This window comes from Hesperophylax consimilis, chromosome 1 (assembly GCF_061612785.1).
Source record: "Hesperophylax consimilis isolate HC1 chromosome 1, BYU_Hcon_1.0, whole genome shotgun sequence".
NCBI lineage: Eukaryota > Metazoa > Arthropoda > Insecta > Trichoptera > Limnephilidae > Hesperophylax > Hesperophylax consimilis.
This window is the reverse complement of record NC_142836.1, coordinates 40,628,355-40,647,373: the sequence shown is the minus strand read 5'-3', so window position 1 is coordinate 40,647,373 and position 19,019 is coordinate 40,628,355. Positions and strand designations below refer to the sequence as shown.

The 19,019-nt window shown below is 35.8% G+C and overlaps 2 protein-coding genes across 9 annotated transcripts in view; one reads left to right on the top strand and one right to left on the bottom strand.

Moving 5' to 3' along the window:
• LOC149426892 (uncharacterized) overlaps positions 1-19,019 on the top strand; it is a 298,356-nt gene that overhangs the window by 206,617 nt on the left and 72,720 nt on the right. The window lies entirely within an intron of this gene.
• LOC149426893 (UDP-glucosyltransferase 2-like) overlaps positions 1-19,019 on the bottom strand; it is a 73,986-nt gene that overhangs the window by 39,130 nt on the left and 15,837 nt on the right. The window contains exon 2 of the mRNA XM_089635135.1: positions 14,591-14,901. Coding sequence (XP_089491261.1) covers positions 14,591-14,901 — 311 coding nt within the window. The remainder of the gene's footprint in view (positions 1-14,590; positions 14,902-19,019) is intronic.

Below are 19,019 nucleotides of genomic sequence, written 5' to 3'. Positions count from 1 at the left end.
TGATTTGAATTTCTGTGAAACAACCCTTAAAGTTAACAAGTAAAGCCTGAAACTACCAGTGAGCCAGTGAGGATAAATGTAGTTGGGAGGGGAAGAAGATGGGAACGACGACCGTGGAGAAGTGCTTAATAAGCTAGCTATTCAGTTCTGTACACCAAACACGGCCAAAGCCATTTCAAGCAACGTTTCAATTCTGAATGGTGGTCTTACACCAGGGCGATACTGAGAGTATCTTCCACTCTGGAACATGCCGCAAATATACTATATATTGTAATTAGCAATTTACGAAATGATACAAATTAATCAAATAAAATTTACTTGCGCACGTCGGGAATCGAATCCGCGAGCCCCAGCTTGTTCTGGTCGAGAGCCTTTCCCCTCGACCACAGAGGCCTTCATGAATAATAAAATGTGAATTTGTGATTCTCGTAATATTGTTATACGACTTTGAGGTTAATGTCGTACGTAGAAAGCATAGAACTGACTAAAATCATTTAGGATGGATTGTTTCAACAATTTATAAATAAAACTAAAATAAAATAAAACTTGAAAATTAACTTTAAAATTTGAAGAACTGTTCAAATTCTTTGAAACAACCCGTCCTTAGGACGGGTTGTTTCGGAGAATCTGAACAATTCATCAAATTTCAACGTTCATTTTCAAGTTCTGTGAAAGACTTATTCAAGTTCTGTTTTTATATCATTGTTGGCTAGTTGCTTGACAAAACTGAAATGAAAACAGAACTTGAAAAAGTCTTTCACAGAACTTGAAAATGAACGTTGAAATTTGATGAATTGTTCAGATTCTCCGAAACAACCCGCCCTTAGACTTACACCAAAAACTCAAGGTCTTGACTTGAGTTCGCAAGTCTAGTTTTATTAATTAATATTAGAAGTATAAGAGATCAAAAGTCTGAGTATGCCGAGGTCATAAAGACAGACACTACTCGGGGCATCTTGTCAAACGGGAGATAAACTTTGTTAATATGTACTCTAAGAGCGAGTTTATCTCTATTGGTTCTTTTCCCCGCCTAATCGTAAATCTGTATCGGCTTGGCAGGGGTGACGTCACAAAACCAGAGACAGGTGGGCGGGACTCTTCTCATAAGGGCGGATTAAACCTCATATAAAAATACTATTTACTCATAAACTTGTTCATTAAGAATACAAAACAAAACAGTTTGATTAGTTTTCCTTTTTCATGCTCCAATCCATATTTTTCGGATAAATATTGTTATGGGTCGATGCGTACGTTCATAACATTTTTGGATTCCATGGCAACAAGGCTTTTTTTACAGATACGTTTTCTTACATCTTCTGAGTAAAGTAGGTCAAAAAAGTCTGTGGGGAATTTAAATAATGGTGCACGCGTTCGTAGCCTTTTTTGTTTTCAAGATAACAGTGCTTTGAAAAAATATATATTTTACGTAATATTTCAACGTTTCGAAATTTTAATTTTCATATTGTCTACAGTCTATATATAATGGATGTCGAACACAAAAAAATCAACCCGTAAACAACAAAGGATTTTTTTTACCATAATCCATCAATTTTAAAATATATTTTTTTAACTATGTATATAAAATATATAAAAAAATTGGTTGGACTGAGGATTAAACCTTCCTACCCAGGAACTGGGGTGGACAACTCTAGCAGCCTCGTCAAATGCCAATCGGGTAGGACCGACATTTATTTGGTGTATTAACTGCTGTAATGTCATTAGATTTCAGAGAAATCAAAAAAAATTTAAAAGTTGACAAAATGTATTGACATCGATAACGAGCCTATCTGCCGAATTTCAGCTGGATCGGATGACGGGTAGTGGGTTAATTTCCGCTTCTAAGATTTGCATTCGTTACCGAAAACAAATGTGAAATTTAAATAGTCGTATTTCGAAATAGTAACTTTTCCATCAAATCTTTTTGTTTGCGTTGACCAAGGATAAGCTAGAACCATTTGTACCGCTTATATAAGGGTAAGCTAGAACCATTTGTACCGCTTATATGAGGATAAGCTAGAACCATTTGTACCGCTTATATGAGGATAAGCTAGAACCATTTGTACCGCTAATATAGGGATAAGCTAGAACCATTTGTGCCGCTTATATAATGATAAGCCAGAACAATTTGTACCGCTTATATAAGAATAAGCTAGAACCATTAGTACTGCTTATATAAGAATAAACTAGAACCATTTTTACCTCTTATATAAGGATAAGCTAGAACCATATGTACCGCTTATTATAGATAAAATAATATTTGGATTATTAATATTACTAACAATTATTATTATTATTATTAATATGTATAGAAAAATCATTTCAACGGCGTGGTAAAAATATTATATTATGTGCTTTATCTTGTATATAAAACGAAATCGTAACTAAGAAAATTACAAAAGCGGCTGTTCAAGAGCCTGATTTCGGAATTTCTCCGCATTCTTATGATCCCATAAGTTTTTTCGTATTCTTAACACCCTGTATAAAAAACTCTTCAAGGAATCTCTTTTAATCTTAACTCACGTGTTTTTGAGTAGTTGACTGAGCGTAGCCAAATGTTGTTTTAACTACACTGTTTTCATTTTGTCTGTCTGTAAATTTATTGTGCTTTCGGTTTCCGTTTTCTAAAATCTGCTGGATCCACTTTATTATTCCAGCAAGCCTTACTTTGAATAGATGGTGTGCCTTTCAACTAGGACGAGTTTAATGGGATGGTGTGTACGTGAATCCCTATTAGTGGCAAGTAGGGTAAACTAGACTATGATTGCCCGCAACTTGTGATTGCCCACTCTCAATTTGATTGTCCTTTTCTTACTAACGTATGTAAATATTTCACCAAAGTCTTTAAAATGTCTCTAGTACGTAGTTAAGCGCGTCGTAGTTCTTTTTTTAGTTTTGCAGTTATTTCTTACGTTACCATAATTTTTTACCAAGTAGGTATTATAGATTTCAAAAATGTGTACCGTCTTAAAGTTGTTTTATTAACAATTTTGGGCTTTACATTTAGCAACTTTTTAAATCATTTAAAAAAATATATTTATTTATGTATAATTGATTAAAGGATTTGATAGGTAATCAATAATTTATTTTTCAACTATTCATTTTTGTAATTTGTTGGACCAAAACTACAACCCATAGAAACCATAAAAATCAAAATTTCCTTAAACCGACAATCATTAACTATTTTACCCATATAATTGATTATAATACGCATATAAAGCCTGAATCGAAAACTTGTACAAGTACCCATGTACACACGTCACTCACAGTTCACACATGTGTAGGTACACTCGATAGACAAACAGGATTATACATTTGTGAGTACTGCGCGATAGACAAACAGGATTACCCGGTGAATAGTTTGACAAATGCCTCCTAATAATCCAGACACACGATATAACTGTTCCAACTCCCTCCTCGGGTCCTCGTTCATCTTCTCGGCGTAATTCAATCAGCTGATACTTGTACGAAGCATTGTCAGGGAGGATCGATAGTTTTACAGTCTATTTGGGATTCCTCGTGGACTGATTGGGAGACGCCACCCCTCGCCCTGATCATCAATCATAGGGAGCCAGATAATACGTAGGAGTATGCTGCCCTGACACACTGACACTGTGACACTCTGAAACGGTGACACTGTCGATAGGCGACACTACCGATAGAGAAATTTGTGGAAGGGCCGCCCTCGGAGAAAACGAAAAAATCACCCCTATCAAAAAAAAACTTTAATTTAATTTGATTTGTATAAAACCACATTTTAAATATACTTACGCGCAAAAAATAAAGAACAAAACTAAAGTGCTTTCCACACAAATTTGGATGGAAAAAAAAAATCCCATTTAGTCCAATAGCCCAGTGCCCTGTCACGCTTTTACTCGCTTCGCATCGTAGATCATCTGATTTTAATTTCAAAAACACAGTTTTATTTTGAAAATTTAAGCCTCGATTAGGAAAATATTTGGATCACAAAACACTTAACGCGATCACATAAACAAATGTTTATGATGCTTTCAAATAAAATTTCAACAAACGTCCGAGTTGCCGGCAATGAAAGAATATCAGATGAAGCGTAGACTATTTTTCTATGAATAACATGAGGTAAGGTTACAGCATTTTTATTAATAATCACGCACGTGTGCAGATGTTTAGGCATTTAGGCATTTAGATTTACTGTTCTTTATACATTAGGCTGGAAATAGTGTGACGTGTACGTCGCGTTGGTCCCATACCATCAGTCGCTGACCGTTAGTTACGCGATGATGTCATAGTGCCGCACCGACGCCGACGTCGTCCGAGTATTACAGTAGTCTTCAATTCATTGCGTCGTTTTTATTAATATCGTAATCATCAATGACTGGAAACAATGCCTCACACACTTCAAGCCAACATTCAGTTGACTCCTATTCACCAGTCTCAAAGAGGATGGTGAAGATGCATCTCAGTAATAACCCGCACTGTCAATATCCATTTTATAAGACTGTACACATGCACTCCCATTAGTTGACGCAATCAGCGTCACGCTGAACGCTCTTGTACAGATAGATCGATCGCCGCTGATCTTAACCGTACGCGTCGCACTATTTTCACCTTCGAAGTCACTTATTTCCGTTATATAAGTGTGATTTTTAATGTTTAATATTTTGGAGAATTATTCATTTTAGTTACACAGGGTGACCCACAGCCTCCCTAGAGATTGGCCGCCTGAGTGCCTGGCGCAAATTACACATTTGTATGTGGCGCCCCTGGCCGCCCTGATGGGTCTATGAATTATATTAGGACTGCCGAATGATTTTGAAGTGAAGCAATTTTTTACACGACGCCATGTCAAAAGAGTGATTTAGGGTCTTTTTATAAGAGACATCAATCAGCAAGAACTAGAACCCTGTGATTAATGACTAGAATGCGGGTAATATGGGAATTCCGAACCGTACCTATACTAAATCGCGTTTATCTGAACATTATTCAACAAGTTAATTGAATTGTTTCAATGCTTCATTGTCTATTTTGGTGTTAAGTCCGTCTGTTATCTTCCCCCTGAATAATGAATACGTATTGCAGCTGTAGGAGATGTCTCTCCCCTTTCCCGCCATACTCTTGGGAAAATATCTTATCAGGTAATTTCCACTAAAAGCTTGTGTGGGCTTTGTTTTGTTTCAGTTTGAAGATAAAATAAGATTTACAAAAAAAACATATACTCGTAGATCCCAAAATAAACGAAAGTGTCTTCCCAAAAAGACACCATTTCATGTAAATCAGTGGGTGTTCGCTTAAGTGACATTTTTTGTTGAGAATGTGACATGTAATTTTTTTATTGGGATTGCCACACAACAACTAGACGACTCTTTATCATTCCATAAACTAACAACACCAGAAGAAAGAAGAAATATTATATCTTACCAATTTTTTAATTCAAAATAATCTTGAATTTCATTTTCGTTTTCGTGAATGAACGTATGCCAATGTTGGAAGTGGAAATTAAGTCACTTTCCGACATCCAGTCGAGCTCTGATGACTCGGCAGAAAGACTCGTTGTCGATGATAATGTACTCTATCTGCTTTTGGTGGCAATCACGCATACATAAACAGACATACACGAATTTCTCTGAAATCGTATAATATTACAACAGTTAATATACGAAATAAATGTCGGTCGGTCGGTCCTACCCAACCGGGATTTGGCTCATTTGTTATCGTGGTTGACTCCAGTCCCTTAGGAGTAAGGTTCGATCCTCAGGCAAAATAAATATATATCTTTTTAAATGTATATTTTAATAAAAATAGTTGTATTATACTGGTTTATTTTTTTGTTCGACACTCCATTATCTGTATACTGTAGCCAATATTAAAAATATTTTTTTTTTGTTCATTTTGTTAACATTATTTTTGATGTAGTTTAATTTTACATTATCTAGCTTTTTACTTTTTTTTGTCTTTTTCTATAAATTCAACGTCATGTTTTCTTTAATCATTTTTCTTATATAATATTAATCGTAATACTGAGAGTATCCGCCACTCTAATTTCCTCGTGGTTTGTTGTAACACCTTTGTGTTAGGTTATTGCAAACTTAAATTACCATATACTTAAGACCGTTGTTTCCAACTTTTTGAATGATCAATCTCAGGCTCCGATCAGCCAAGTGATTTGTTCAGTATCGTTCAATTCGCCCGTTTCCAAACATCTTAACGGTTCATTATCTCAAGTGGCCCTGCCCACTTTCATAGACAATAAAATGACATCAAAGTAAAAAATTTCAATGTTAAATTAATATTGACGAATTAATTATTACATTTTACTATTAATTCATATATTTTTTTAAATACTGTAATACATTAACCGATATTTTTTTAAACAAACGTACGTAATATGTTAAAAAATAAAGTGTTAGCTTGACTTTAATGCCACCACACTTTTTATATCTATTCATTTACTGAGGCAGGCTTAATCCAGTATTTTGGCGTCCTTAAATAGGTTAATCGCTCAGTCGTCACCTTTCCGTTAGAAATACCGTAGTTGTGCATTTGAGCAGTGTTGAGCTAAAATTTCGGCTCAACTGTTAATCAGTAGGATTGGGAACAACGGCCGTTAGTGCCATTTATTTTAAGGCGATGCACTACGTCGTGTAATATTTTAAATTGAGCCGCTATCAATAACAACTCTTACGTAGATAACGATAAGGTTTAAATTTCCGCTTAACACCATCTGCCTGTTTTGATTTATGCAAGAAAAAAACATGGCCAAAAAGTGTATTTTATTTTATTTTGTGGATGTTCAGGCATAAATACTTAATTTTTTTCCGATCGTTTTATAAATAACTTAATTTTCCACATTATACAATAAATTTATAACCGAAAATGGGTTCGTAAGTAGGAGATTTTGAACTTTAAAGCAGTTTTCATAGGCCTTTACACTATTTTTTTCTGGGCTTATAAAAAGATTTATCTAAAAAATACTCGATTATTTCAAAGGCCAAGATGTATTCTACTCGCAGTATTTAATTAAAGCATCTGAAACATTTTTAGGCGACCAAATTTTCAAACCAAAAACACATGATTTTGCATTACTACGTATGGCATCGCCTTAAGCCGCCTCCGCCACCGTTTTTAAGAAAACATGTGTGAAGGGATCGAACAATGGACTGGACTGGAAAGGACAGTCGAACGGCCAAGCCTTTCGACGCGGTGGCTCCCGCTAATACGGATGAAAACGGTACCTAGTCTGTAGATAATCTTATATGTTTGATTTCGGTACTATGATGAGGTAACATCTTGTTTTCAGTATAAATCTGTCCAAGGATTTGCTTGTTAATTCGCATATCAGACGAGCTGTCTGTAATATTGAAACTAAATTAAATGATTACGTCTAACAGCAGCGCGAGTGCGCTCTCCTGATAAATGGAAGCAATTATGACGGGACGCCACAAGAGAATTCTGGGAAACGTGATTTTCCGATTTACCTGTAAATGCTCTTCGTTCGCTGCTACAAATAGATTTTAATAAACATATGTGTTCGCGCAATATATATGGGATTGTTAGGTATGCATCCACAGGCTTAAAGGACAAGTGTAATGTCAATACCAAATCCTGCAAATGTCCTACCTACCCTCTTACCCATCCCAAAATGTCACCATATTAAAAATATTGTTGCAACACATGTAAAATCTGACAAGTGGTGTCAGTTGCTTATCAGAGTTCGGAGTGATAATTAATATCAGACAGGGCGATAATACATATATTTTGTGAAGTGAAATCAACCAATACTCCTGGAGACGTGTGATAGTCATCAACGGGTGAGTCCATCTTTCCTGCATTCCAATCTGGGCTTATCTTGTGCTCCAGAAGCCCAGATTTATACCTTTGATTATTGCACTGTCCATCGGGTTTGTCGGATGCATATATCGTCCCATACCTATCATTCGGAGTAGTTTGGGACTGGTCCTTTGGGCGTGTGGCATAGGGCCTCATAGAGCCTCTGCACCACCTCTAAAATATAGTGGAGTCGCAGCTTCGCGACATCATTTTTGGTTCTTTCGAGCCGGATTACCAACGGGGTATTTAAAATTAACATATTTAAAGTTATAAATAAATATTATTTCCTCTTTATACTTTGTTAATTTGTATGTACTAGGTTGCATTTGTAATTATTGTTGTGTTTAAATTTCTACATACAATTAATCATGGCGACTAGCGATAGTACTCAGGATATTAAAATCAAGTTAGTAGAATCGAAGATTAATTTGATGCATAATCGTGTTAATGAATTATACGAGAAAGCGAAAAGTATTGCGGACAGGGAGACGAGAAGTTCGGAGGATTTTCTTAAACAAACGGTTAATATAGCTACATATTATGCACAATTTAACACATTTTGTGATGAATTTCATACACTTCAGTTGAAAAAGGATTCAAATTACAATATGAATTTCGATTTATGGAGTAAATTCGAAAATAAGTACTGTTTTGTAGTTTCTATACGCGAAAGCATTATAGCAAAGCAAGATTCATCACGTGATCGACAGAAGTTAAATAATTCACCATTAATTAAACTCCCACCGATCGAGATGCCATCGTTCGATGGTAATCAAGAGAATTGGTCGATATTTTATGAAGCTTTTAAATTAAACATTCACTCAAATCAAAATTTGAATACGTCGCAAAAGATGCAATATCTGATAGGGAAACTCCAAGGAAAGGCGTTGTCAGTTTTTGCGGGAATACTTCCGAACGAACAAAATTATTTTTCAATTTGGGAAGCTCTCGAAAAGAAATATCAGGACAAACGCGTGCTAGGTACCTTTTATCTGAACAATATTTTGAATTTAAAATTATTGGCACCTAGTAACCCAAATGAGTTAAATAATTTTATTGAACGGTTTGCGTCTTCCATAGCTGCACTCAAGGAATTAGGTATTGATGACCTAACCGATTTTATAATATTACATGTTGCACTGAAAAAATTAGATATACAGTTGGTGCAAAATTTCGAAATGTCTATACGGGAGAAAGCTATACCTACATATACCGATTTAATAGAATACATTCGGTCGCATGTTAAAATCCTAGAACGAACTGGGCAAAATGATAATAAAGTTGTTAATAATAAAAACAAAGTTACGCATTCATTCGCTGTGGTCGAACCGAAGTCAAGTAATAATAATCGTAACAGGTGTCGGAAATGTAATCATTCTGATCATGTTGAATTGTTTAAATGTGAACAATTTAACGAATTAAGACCAAATGCTCGCTTTCAGTTTGTGAAATTAAATAATTTATGTGTAAACTGCTTAAGCGATAAACATAAAACTGTGAAATGTCCATCTAAATCGGATTGTAGAATTTGTAAAAAACGACATCACACCGCTCTGCATTTTGAGAGCACGGTGAATACTGAAAGTCAATCGAAAAACGAAGCCATTACATTAATAGCGCGTAATCATAAACATCATAATAATTTTTCTTCGGGTAATATAGCTACGAATGTACTACTGTCAACCGCGCAGTTATTTGCTTATGACAATAAAAATAATCAAGTAACCGTAAGGTGTTTAATTGATTGCGCCTCGCAACAAAATTTAATCAGTTTAAACACTTGTAATGAATTAAATCTTAAAATAATTCCTTTAAATAATTCAGTAGTTAAAAGTGTTGGTTCAGTAGAGACACCAATATTGGGACACGTTGCGTTAAAAATTAAATCCCGCGTTTCAGAAGATACTTATAAAATTAGTCTATTAGTTGTCGATAAAATAACTGATAAGCTTCCTACACAACATGTTGACACAAAGTCATGTGAGCATTTAGTGGGTTTAAACTTAGCGGATGAATCCTGGAACGTTCCATCCGATGTTGATATCTTATTAGGTGCACAGTTATTTCCATATATTCTGCTGGGGAATAAGGTTTTATCTAAACATAATACGAATGCACCACCGGCTATACAGACAGTATTCGGGTATATTGTAATGGGTGAAATACCTACGTGTACGCCGGAGGTTTCGTGGACGTTCGGCCCCATAACCAATGTAGATTTATATAATGCGTTATCCAAGTTTTGGACGATGGAAGACATGCCTATTAAGTCGTTGATGAGTGCTGAAGATGCAGAATGTGAGAAAATGTACCTCGAGTCAGTCCAACGGGATGAATCGGGAAGGTATATTGTATCTTTACCGTTTAAGATAGATCCTAATAATTTAGGTGATTCGCGCCGTGTCGCGCAGCGTCGATATGAATATTTAGAACGGAAATTTAATACTTCGCCAGAATTGCATTGCAGTTATAATGAAGTAGTTTCTGAATATCTGGAAAAGGGATATATGAGGGTTGAAGTTCCGTCTTCATCTAATATTGATGAGGGATATTTCATTCCTCATCACGCAGTAATTCGTAAAGATAAATCAACAACTAAAACTCGTGTTGTATTAGATGCAAGTACAAAGACCAGTTCAGGGTTTTCACTTAATGATACTTTGTATACAGGTCCAAATTTGCAATCTAATTTATTTACACTTTTAATTAAATTTCGCTTATTCGCTGTAGCATTAACCGCAGATGTTAAGCAAATGTATCTACGTATAATGGTAACGGAAAGCCATCGTAAATATCAAAAAATTCTTTATAGATTTCACGAAGATGAACAAATTGGAGTTTATCAATTTAATTCACTCGCGTTTGGTTTGAACTGTTCACCATTTCTAGCAATGCGAACTATACGGCAGCTAGCGAGCGATGAAAGAAATCGTTATCCGAAAGCGGCGGAAGTTGCAATTAATGATTTATATATGGACGATTTTGTATATTCTGTAAATACTATAAGTGAAGGCATCACTTTGGCTACAGATTTAATGGCGATGTTCAAGTGTGGAGGATTTGAATTAGTCAAATGGTCGAGTAATTCTCCTCATTTACTGGCCCAATTACCAGAGTCGCACCGCGCGACAATGGATTTTTCGGATAAATGTAGCATTTTAGGATTAAAATGGGATCCGATATCTGATTGTTTTCGATTTATGATATGTCCGACGGAGGAAAAAACTATATGTAAAAGATCAATTCTTTCCACAATAGCTCGTTTATTCGATGTATTAGGTTTGGTTGCTCCGGTAATTTTATATGCCAAATTACTTTTACAAGAGCTGTGGTTAGAGAAAGTAGGATGGGACGAGGAACTACCCCAAAGTATTGTTAATAGATATGTCAAATTCAAGGAAGAATTACCGATGCTTTCTAATTTAAATTTACCTCGATATTTGGGAGTAAAGGAGGACTGCACGATAAATATTATCGCCTTCGCAGATGCGAGTATGAAAGCATACGGTTGTGTAATATATCTTCATGTCACGGATAAGGGTGGCAACACTACAATGAATTTGATATGTTCTAAATCCAAGGTGGCCCCTCTGAAAACAGTGTCACTCGCTCGATTGGAATTATGCGCTGTGCTTATTTTATCTAGACTCGTTAGATCTATTATAGATACTTATAGAAATCGCGTTTCGATAAACGATATATTTGCTTTTTCAGATTCAAAAATAGCACTTTCTTGGATTCACTCGTCCCCTCACCGGTGGCAAACTTTTGTAGCTAATCGAGTCAGTGAAATTCAGGAAAATTTACCCGCGAAACATTTTTATCACATAGATGGCGTTACCAATCCTAGTGATTGTTTATCACGAGGACTACTGCCTGCTCAGCTGGTCGATCATTCTCTTTGGTGGCACGGTCCGCCCTGGGCTGTGAACCCAGTATCCGAGTGGCCTGTCGAAAGATTTTCCCCCTCACGAGAGGAGGAGAATACTTTGGAATTGAAAAAATCGCATACATTTACGATAACGTCAATAGAGGAAAATTCTCCGATATATAATCTCGCTTTAAAAATTTCCTCATGGCCAAAACTGCTGAGAATTGTGGTATATATTTTACGATTTATGCGAAAGTTATCACGCTCAACAGTTATAAGTTCCACGGAATTAAACATTGCTGAAATGAATGTATTAAAAGCTTTACAGAATAGGTATTTTAGTGCCGATATACAATTAATACAGAGGGATAAATTATGCTCACCTTCAATCCGAAAACTAAACCCGTTCTTAGATCATAATGGCTTGTTACGTATAGGTGGTAGATTAACAAACGCGAATATACCTTTTGAAAACAAACATCCAGTACTTCTGCCAAGACAGGATCATATTGTCGATATAATTATAGACTTTCACCATCGTGTGAATTGTCATACTGGTGCACATCTCCTTATGTCAATAATTAGACAGCGTTATTGGATCTTATCGGGGAGAAATCTAATACGCAAAAGAGTACATGCTTGTAATTTCTGTTTTAAAACTGCACCTTCTAATATTATACCGCTAATGGCAGATTTACCTACAGCTAGAGTTCAGGAAGCAAAGGCATTTACACATACGGGTGTAGATTTTGCCGGACCAATAAATATAACCCTTTCTAGGCGTCGTGGGGTAAAAAGTCAAAAGGCATATATATGTCTATTTATTTGTTTAACAACGAAGGCTATACATATGGAAGTGGTATCAGATCTAAGCACGGACAATTTTTTAAACGCATTTAAGCGTTTTCTATCCAGACGCGGACCGGTTTCGTGTATGTACAGTGACAATGCGACAAATTTCATAGGCGCAAAGAATTGTCTGGATGACTTATATAATTTTTTAGAGGCAAATTCAACTAAAGAAGTTCTTCGTAATGAATTTAACAATCGGAGAATTGAATGGAAGACGATTCCACCCCGCGCTCCTCACTTTGGAGGATTATGGGAGTCAAATATTAAATGCATTAAATCGCATCTGTATAGGGTTGTGGGTACTCAACTTTTATGTTATGAAGAGCTTCTCACAGTTCTGACACAAATAGAGGCTGTACTTAATTCACGGCCATTATGTTTATTAAGCAGTTCTCATTATCCAGAAGCTCTTACTCCGGCTCATTTTCTGATGTCTACCCCGATTCAGCATCTACCTGCTTATGATTTGACTAATGAAAGCATTAGTCTACTGAAAAGGAAAGAGCTTTTGGACCACCTCGTTCAATCTTATTGGAAGAAGTGGCATATAGAGTATCTTCACTCTCTGCAGATGAGAAAAAAATGGAATAGTCCCGCGAATAACATTCTAGTAGGTACCATAGTATTGGTGCATCAAGAGGATGCGCCTCCACTTTATTGGCCGGTGGGCGTTGTTGAGGAGGTGTTCCCTGGTAAAGACGGAGTGGTTCGTGTCGCACGCGTAAGGACCCCTTCCGGGAACTTTAAACGACCAGTCGTAAAATTGTGTCCTTTGCCTACACAATAATTATTATTTCTTTATTTCATTATTTTATAAATTTTCGTTTTAACTTTGCAATATTAATAGCGTATTGATAAGAATATTTATATTTCATCTTTCGTTTTACATTTAACTTTTTACTTTATTTGAAAGTACTTAAAATTTCGGAAGGTACTTTCAACGCCGGGAGAATGTTCGCGCAATATATATGGGATTGTTAGGTATGCATCCACAGGCTTAAAGGACAAGTGTAATGTCAATACCAAATCCTGCAAATGTCCTACCTACCCTCTTACCCATCCCAAAATGTCACCATATTAAAAATATTGTTGCAACACATGTAAAATCTGACAAGTGGTGTCAGTTGCTTATCAGAGTTCGGAGTGATAATTAATATCAGACAGGGCGATAATACATATATTTTGTGAAGTGAAATCAACCAATACTCCTGGAGACGTGTGATAGTCATCAACGGGTGAGTCCATCTTTCCTGCATTCCAATCTGGGCTTATCTTGTGCTCCAGAAGCCCAGATTTATACCTTTGATTATTGCACTGTCCATCGGGTTTGTCGGATGCATATATCGTCCCATACCTATCATTCGGAGTAGTTTGGGACTGGTCCTTTGGGCGTGTGGCATAGGGCCTCATAGAGCCTCTGCACCACCTCTAAAATATAGTGGAGTCGCAGCTTCGCGACATCAATATGAGTATGGTACCTAATAGAAAATAATTGAAACCTATGCATAGGAAGGTACGTACCGTAGAGTTTTTGATTTTTTTGTTGGAAGATTGACTTTTTTTTATTTATTTTGTGCGAAACCGCAACCAACTGCTCTCATTTGAGACTATGGCATCCCCTATCGGGGTATGTTGTGAGGATGAAGGTAGTTAAAATAGGGAGGAGATTGGTGATAAAATGATACAAATTAATAAAATAAAATTTCCTTGCGCATGCTGAGAGTTGAACCCGCGATCTTCCGCTTGCTAGTCGAGAGCCATACCCCTCGACCACGGAGCCCGTCAATTTGTTTCCTTTTGGAAAGTAGTTTTATTATCATCGTATTTTGCCGCTGAGATTTGTTAAAAAATACTCAATATAACTTTTGTATGTGATACGGCACAAGCGTCCCTATCCTTAGATAGATAAGAATTATTTTATTTGAAATTATATTTTATTGCCAACCTACCCATCCCTCAAAAGAACTATTTGCTAAAATTAGGGTCTCAGATACGGAAATTGATGAATTATTCAAATTCTGTGAAAAAACCTGTCTTTAGAGTATTTTCCATGATGGCCTTTACCTGATCATAATTGCTATATAGATACTCTTCATCCTCTGCCAGAAGTCCATCTGGCTCCCGATGGGCGAGTCCGTCATGAAGTTGATCGCGGTGTAAGGATGGACTGGATCCCCGATGAAGTCGTGGCCGTCCTGCAACGCGTCGGCCGAGAAGATGCCCGCGAGCGGCGCGTTAAACCGGTGAGCCCAACCAAACAGGGAATAGTAACCCAACCACTCCACCACTACCAGATCGAAATGCTCGCTGGAATTGGAGATCAGTTTCGCCACCTCAGGGTGCTGCAGGTGCTGCTCGGCTATTTCGTGCATCATCTGGAAAAAAATATCTTGTTTATCAGGACTGAAACTTTTTATATTGATATTAATGCACGGAAGCCCCCAAGGTTTCCCTCAAGACCCGTGTTATTTTTAGCACTTGCTAGGGTACTGTGTGGAGAGGGTTTTATTTATTTTGAACGCCACACAAGAGATTTACTACCTCGCCATATGTAAAGTTCACTCTCAATACAGGACCTGGATATTCACATATTGTGTAGTTCTGGGTATCTTGCTTCGTCGATCGATAAACGTTTTATTATATCAAAATGGGAATGTATGGCGAACGATATGCTGTAATAAGCCATGCCACGAGAACATAGCGCGCTTATAGCGTGGTCTGTTACAGGCTTAACATAATACTCATTAGGTAGGCACTAAGCTATTTTTCTCACTTTATAATAAAAAGCATTAAATATTAAGTAGATTTTCTCGATTTTGGTCAGTGATACACAGATGTACCGACTGATAGACGTATAAAGATTTTTCTAAATCAAACGACATTTTCTATTTAAAACAATTTCTACGGGATATTATGTACATACATGTAAAATACTAGATGAACCATAAATATTTACAGGATTATTAACTTTTTAATGAAAAACAGTTGAATAACTTACAATTTAGCATGTACCAGCAAGATATAAAAATAACATTAAAATCCCAAAATTGAATATCAAACATATTCAAAAATACCTATCTAGGAGTACCTAATTTCAACAACCCTACAAACTTCTATGTCTAAAAATCATCTTCAACCTTTTAAATATAAAAAATTTCTAAAATGTTCACGAATTGCGACTTAAAATGAAAAATACCTAAAACTACTACAAGAGTCCATATTTTTTTTAATTATTTTAAAAATCTTCTTTTTCTGTTTTAGAAAAAACTTGAGTTTTTCTTATTCATTTTCCTGTTTTTCTTATTGTCATTTACAATATTTTATGCTTACTTACATGATTTTTATTATTTGAGCTTGAATTCCTTCACCAAACACAAAAGCCTTTTCTCATTCTACATACATTAAATATATTTATTACTTGGAATAATTTGATGACTAAAACCTCAAATTGTAATATTTCATTTTTGAAGACAATATTTTAAAAACGAAAATTTGAAACAGATATTAGAAAAGACTTTTCTGAATAGAAAAGATACGATCGCATTTAGAACTTAAACCCAGAACATTCACATTGCCGGGCTTTGCTCCACCACCGAGCTAATTCGAAGTATGATACAGTTATATATGACCGAAGGAAATAGGGTATCATTAGCTCAGTTGGTAGAGCAGCGCCCCTGGGTTCGAGTCCCAGATGCGATCAATCTTTTTCTGATTCTATTTTTTGTTTAAAAAACGCTAATATTTTCTTCAATAATTAAAAAAAAAAAAAAAACTTTTTAAAACTATGTCCCATATTCATGGCAAATCTATCTATCTATATAAATAATAATGTAAATGTTCGTTTGTTCATAATCTTAAATCTCCGAAAGTTACTAAACGATTGCTTTGAAATTTTTACACAACGTTGCATTGGAGTACGCGAGTTTTTTTATATACCTTTGTTTTATAGATGTCAACTGTGACAGGTAAAAACATGTTTTTAAAATTAAAAAAAAACAGCACCATCCGTTGGAAAAACATGTTTTTTTGAAAAACATCGCCATCTGTTGGACAAACATGCTTTTTTTTTAAACAGCGCCATCTGTTGGACGTAAAAGCAACACGCGCTAATGTTTCCCTATCTGCACATGCAGACTAAGCCACAGCAACGCTTGGCGGGGAACAGCTAGTAACTGTATAAAGATCTATCAAAAACCGATAAAAATATTTGAAATTGAGCTCACTTGCCAATCAGTGTAGTCAGAAATTATTCATGCTGCCGCCGCCGCCAAAAGCAATCCATTTTTATCTCAGTTTTTATCACAAAAGTAGGTTATGAAAAAATGAGGTATTACAACAGAGCTCCAGCGTTTTGAAATTAATAAGACCTTGGTGATTCTCAGCAGTTCCAGGGGGCCTGGGGCACTGCCCCTATTAGCAAGGCATCAACCCCATCAGCTTTGCAAATTGTTTTAGATTAATTCCTTAGGCCTGTTGCCTAGCATCTTATCAAAATGAATAAATTATTTATTGATATTCTATATTAAACGTACTACTAATATTACATTATCATATTTACATTAACTTGATATAAATAAGCATTTTGAATTTAAAACTTCGGGGGAAAAATAGGTTACAGTTGGAAGATTAATTCTGATACGTCTTATAATATCGAAAATGTACTGTCTCGTGTTATGTTTAAATTACTATTTCGAGTTGCTCACTAAACTATGTTTGTCTCCATTCTGTTGCTTATAAAACACAGTCGCTATGCGATTTCACGCGAGTTTTCAACAGTTTTATTGAGATATTATTTCTGGTTTTATTGAATATCTCGAATTTCCGTAGTTCTTTATTGAATTGATAGTTATTTTCAATTCACGAAAACTCAACGCGTGACCTTCAGATATCTAAATCAGATGTAGACAAGTGACCTTCCTCTTGTTTTGAAGGTCGAGTGTGCAAAATTTTATCAACTTCGGAATAAAACTGTAGATTTGTATGGAAATCAAATCCACGCAGCCCGCCCGCCACAAAAATTTTTCATTATATGTTTATAATTTTTCAGAAGACTAGCTAAAGGCCATCGTTGCCCGGGCTTTTGGCAGGGTTTTTTTTATCTTGTAGACAGGGATCTTCCTCTTGTTTGGAAGATCAAGTATGCAAAATTTCTTTAATCAGAATAAAAAACTATAGATTCGTATTACAAGTCAAAACCCGTGCAGTGTAAGTCCGCACGCCACAAACACTCTTCTTTATATAAATAGGTAAATTGAAGATATTCCAGGCAAGAAGGCTAATCGATATAACCAAGGAAAGAATATGTACAGGGTTTTCTAATAAGAGGTGTTATTTTGAATAGCCCGTTATTTCGGTAGATGTTACTTTTGAAGCTGTAATTTTTTGACATTTGACAAGTAAAAACTACGCCATTAATAAAAATGGAACGATACACGCTTCAACAATGCATTGAAATTATTAAAATTCACTTGAGTGAATCAAATGCAAATTATCTTGAGTGATGAGGCCCATTTCCACCTCGGTGGCTTTGTCAACAAGCAAAATTGTCGCATCTGGGGCTCGGAAAACCCAAGAGTTATTGTTGAAAAGCCTTTCTATCCTCAACGTGTGACTGTTTGATGCGGCTTATGGTCCGGCGAAGCCGCTGGACCTTACTTTTTCGAAAATGAGGCTGGTGGAAAATAGTTATGGTGAATGGATTGCGCTATCGAGAGATGATTAATGATTTTTTATGGCCGAAATTGGATGGTATTGATCTGGACAACGTTTACTTTTAACAAAACGGCTACGTGCCACACAAGCAACGAAACCATTGATCTTTTACGATTGAATATCAAAATAACACCTCTTATTGGAAAATCCTGTATATTCGAATTTCCTAAAATAAAGTTTCTATGAAACTTTTTCAATGGTTTTGTAGTTTCTCTGTCAGTGGGAAGTATGTGACTTTCCCGGTCCCATATTATCGAACCACTCTCGAATAACAATCGAACAACGGCCATATTGTGAAAATGTCCTTAGAACGATTTCCAATACATATTCAGAAAGTCATGTTATGTTTGTATTTGGTATATGTATGTATTTACAGAAAGGTGAACAACTTCCCCGTGAGGTGGCAACAGTTCGGGCATAAATATTAAACACCCAAAGCAGGTTTGGGAACAAACCTCATTGCATCACGTCTCGGATTGATTTGAAGTTTATAATTTATTAGCGCAGCACCCGTGAAAAATCACCTGGTATTATAATTATAAGTTTTGTGAGTTTGAAAGTATTTATAAAATATTTTCTTCCAAAACCTATTGCCAATTTTCTTTATTTTTAATTATTTATTTATTGCATCTCACTATACATAAATCACGTTTTTTCTCATACAAATCAACCTCACTAGGACTAAGCCTGTATCGAGGTTAACAATTTATATTTGAGTGAAGCCACGATAGAGTTGATGAGTTACCAGATGGGTAATTTGACAGTATATTTTAACAATATA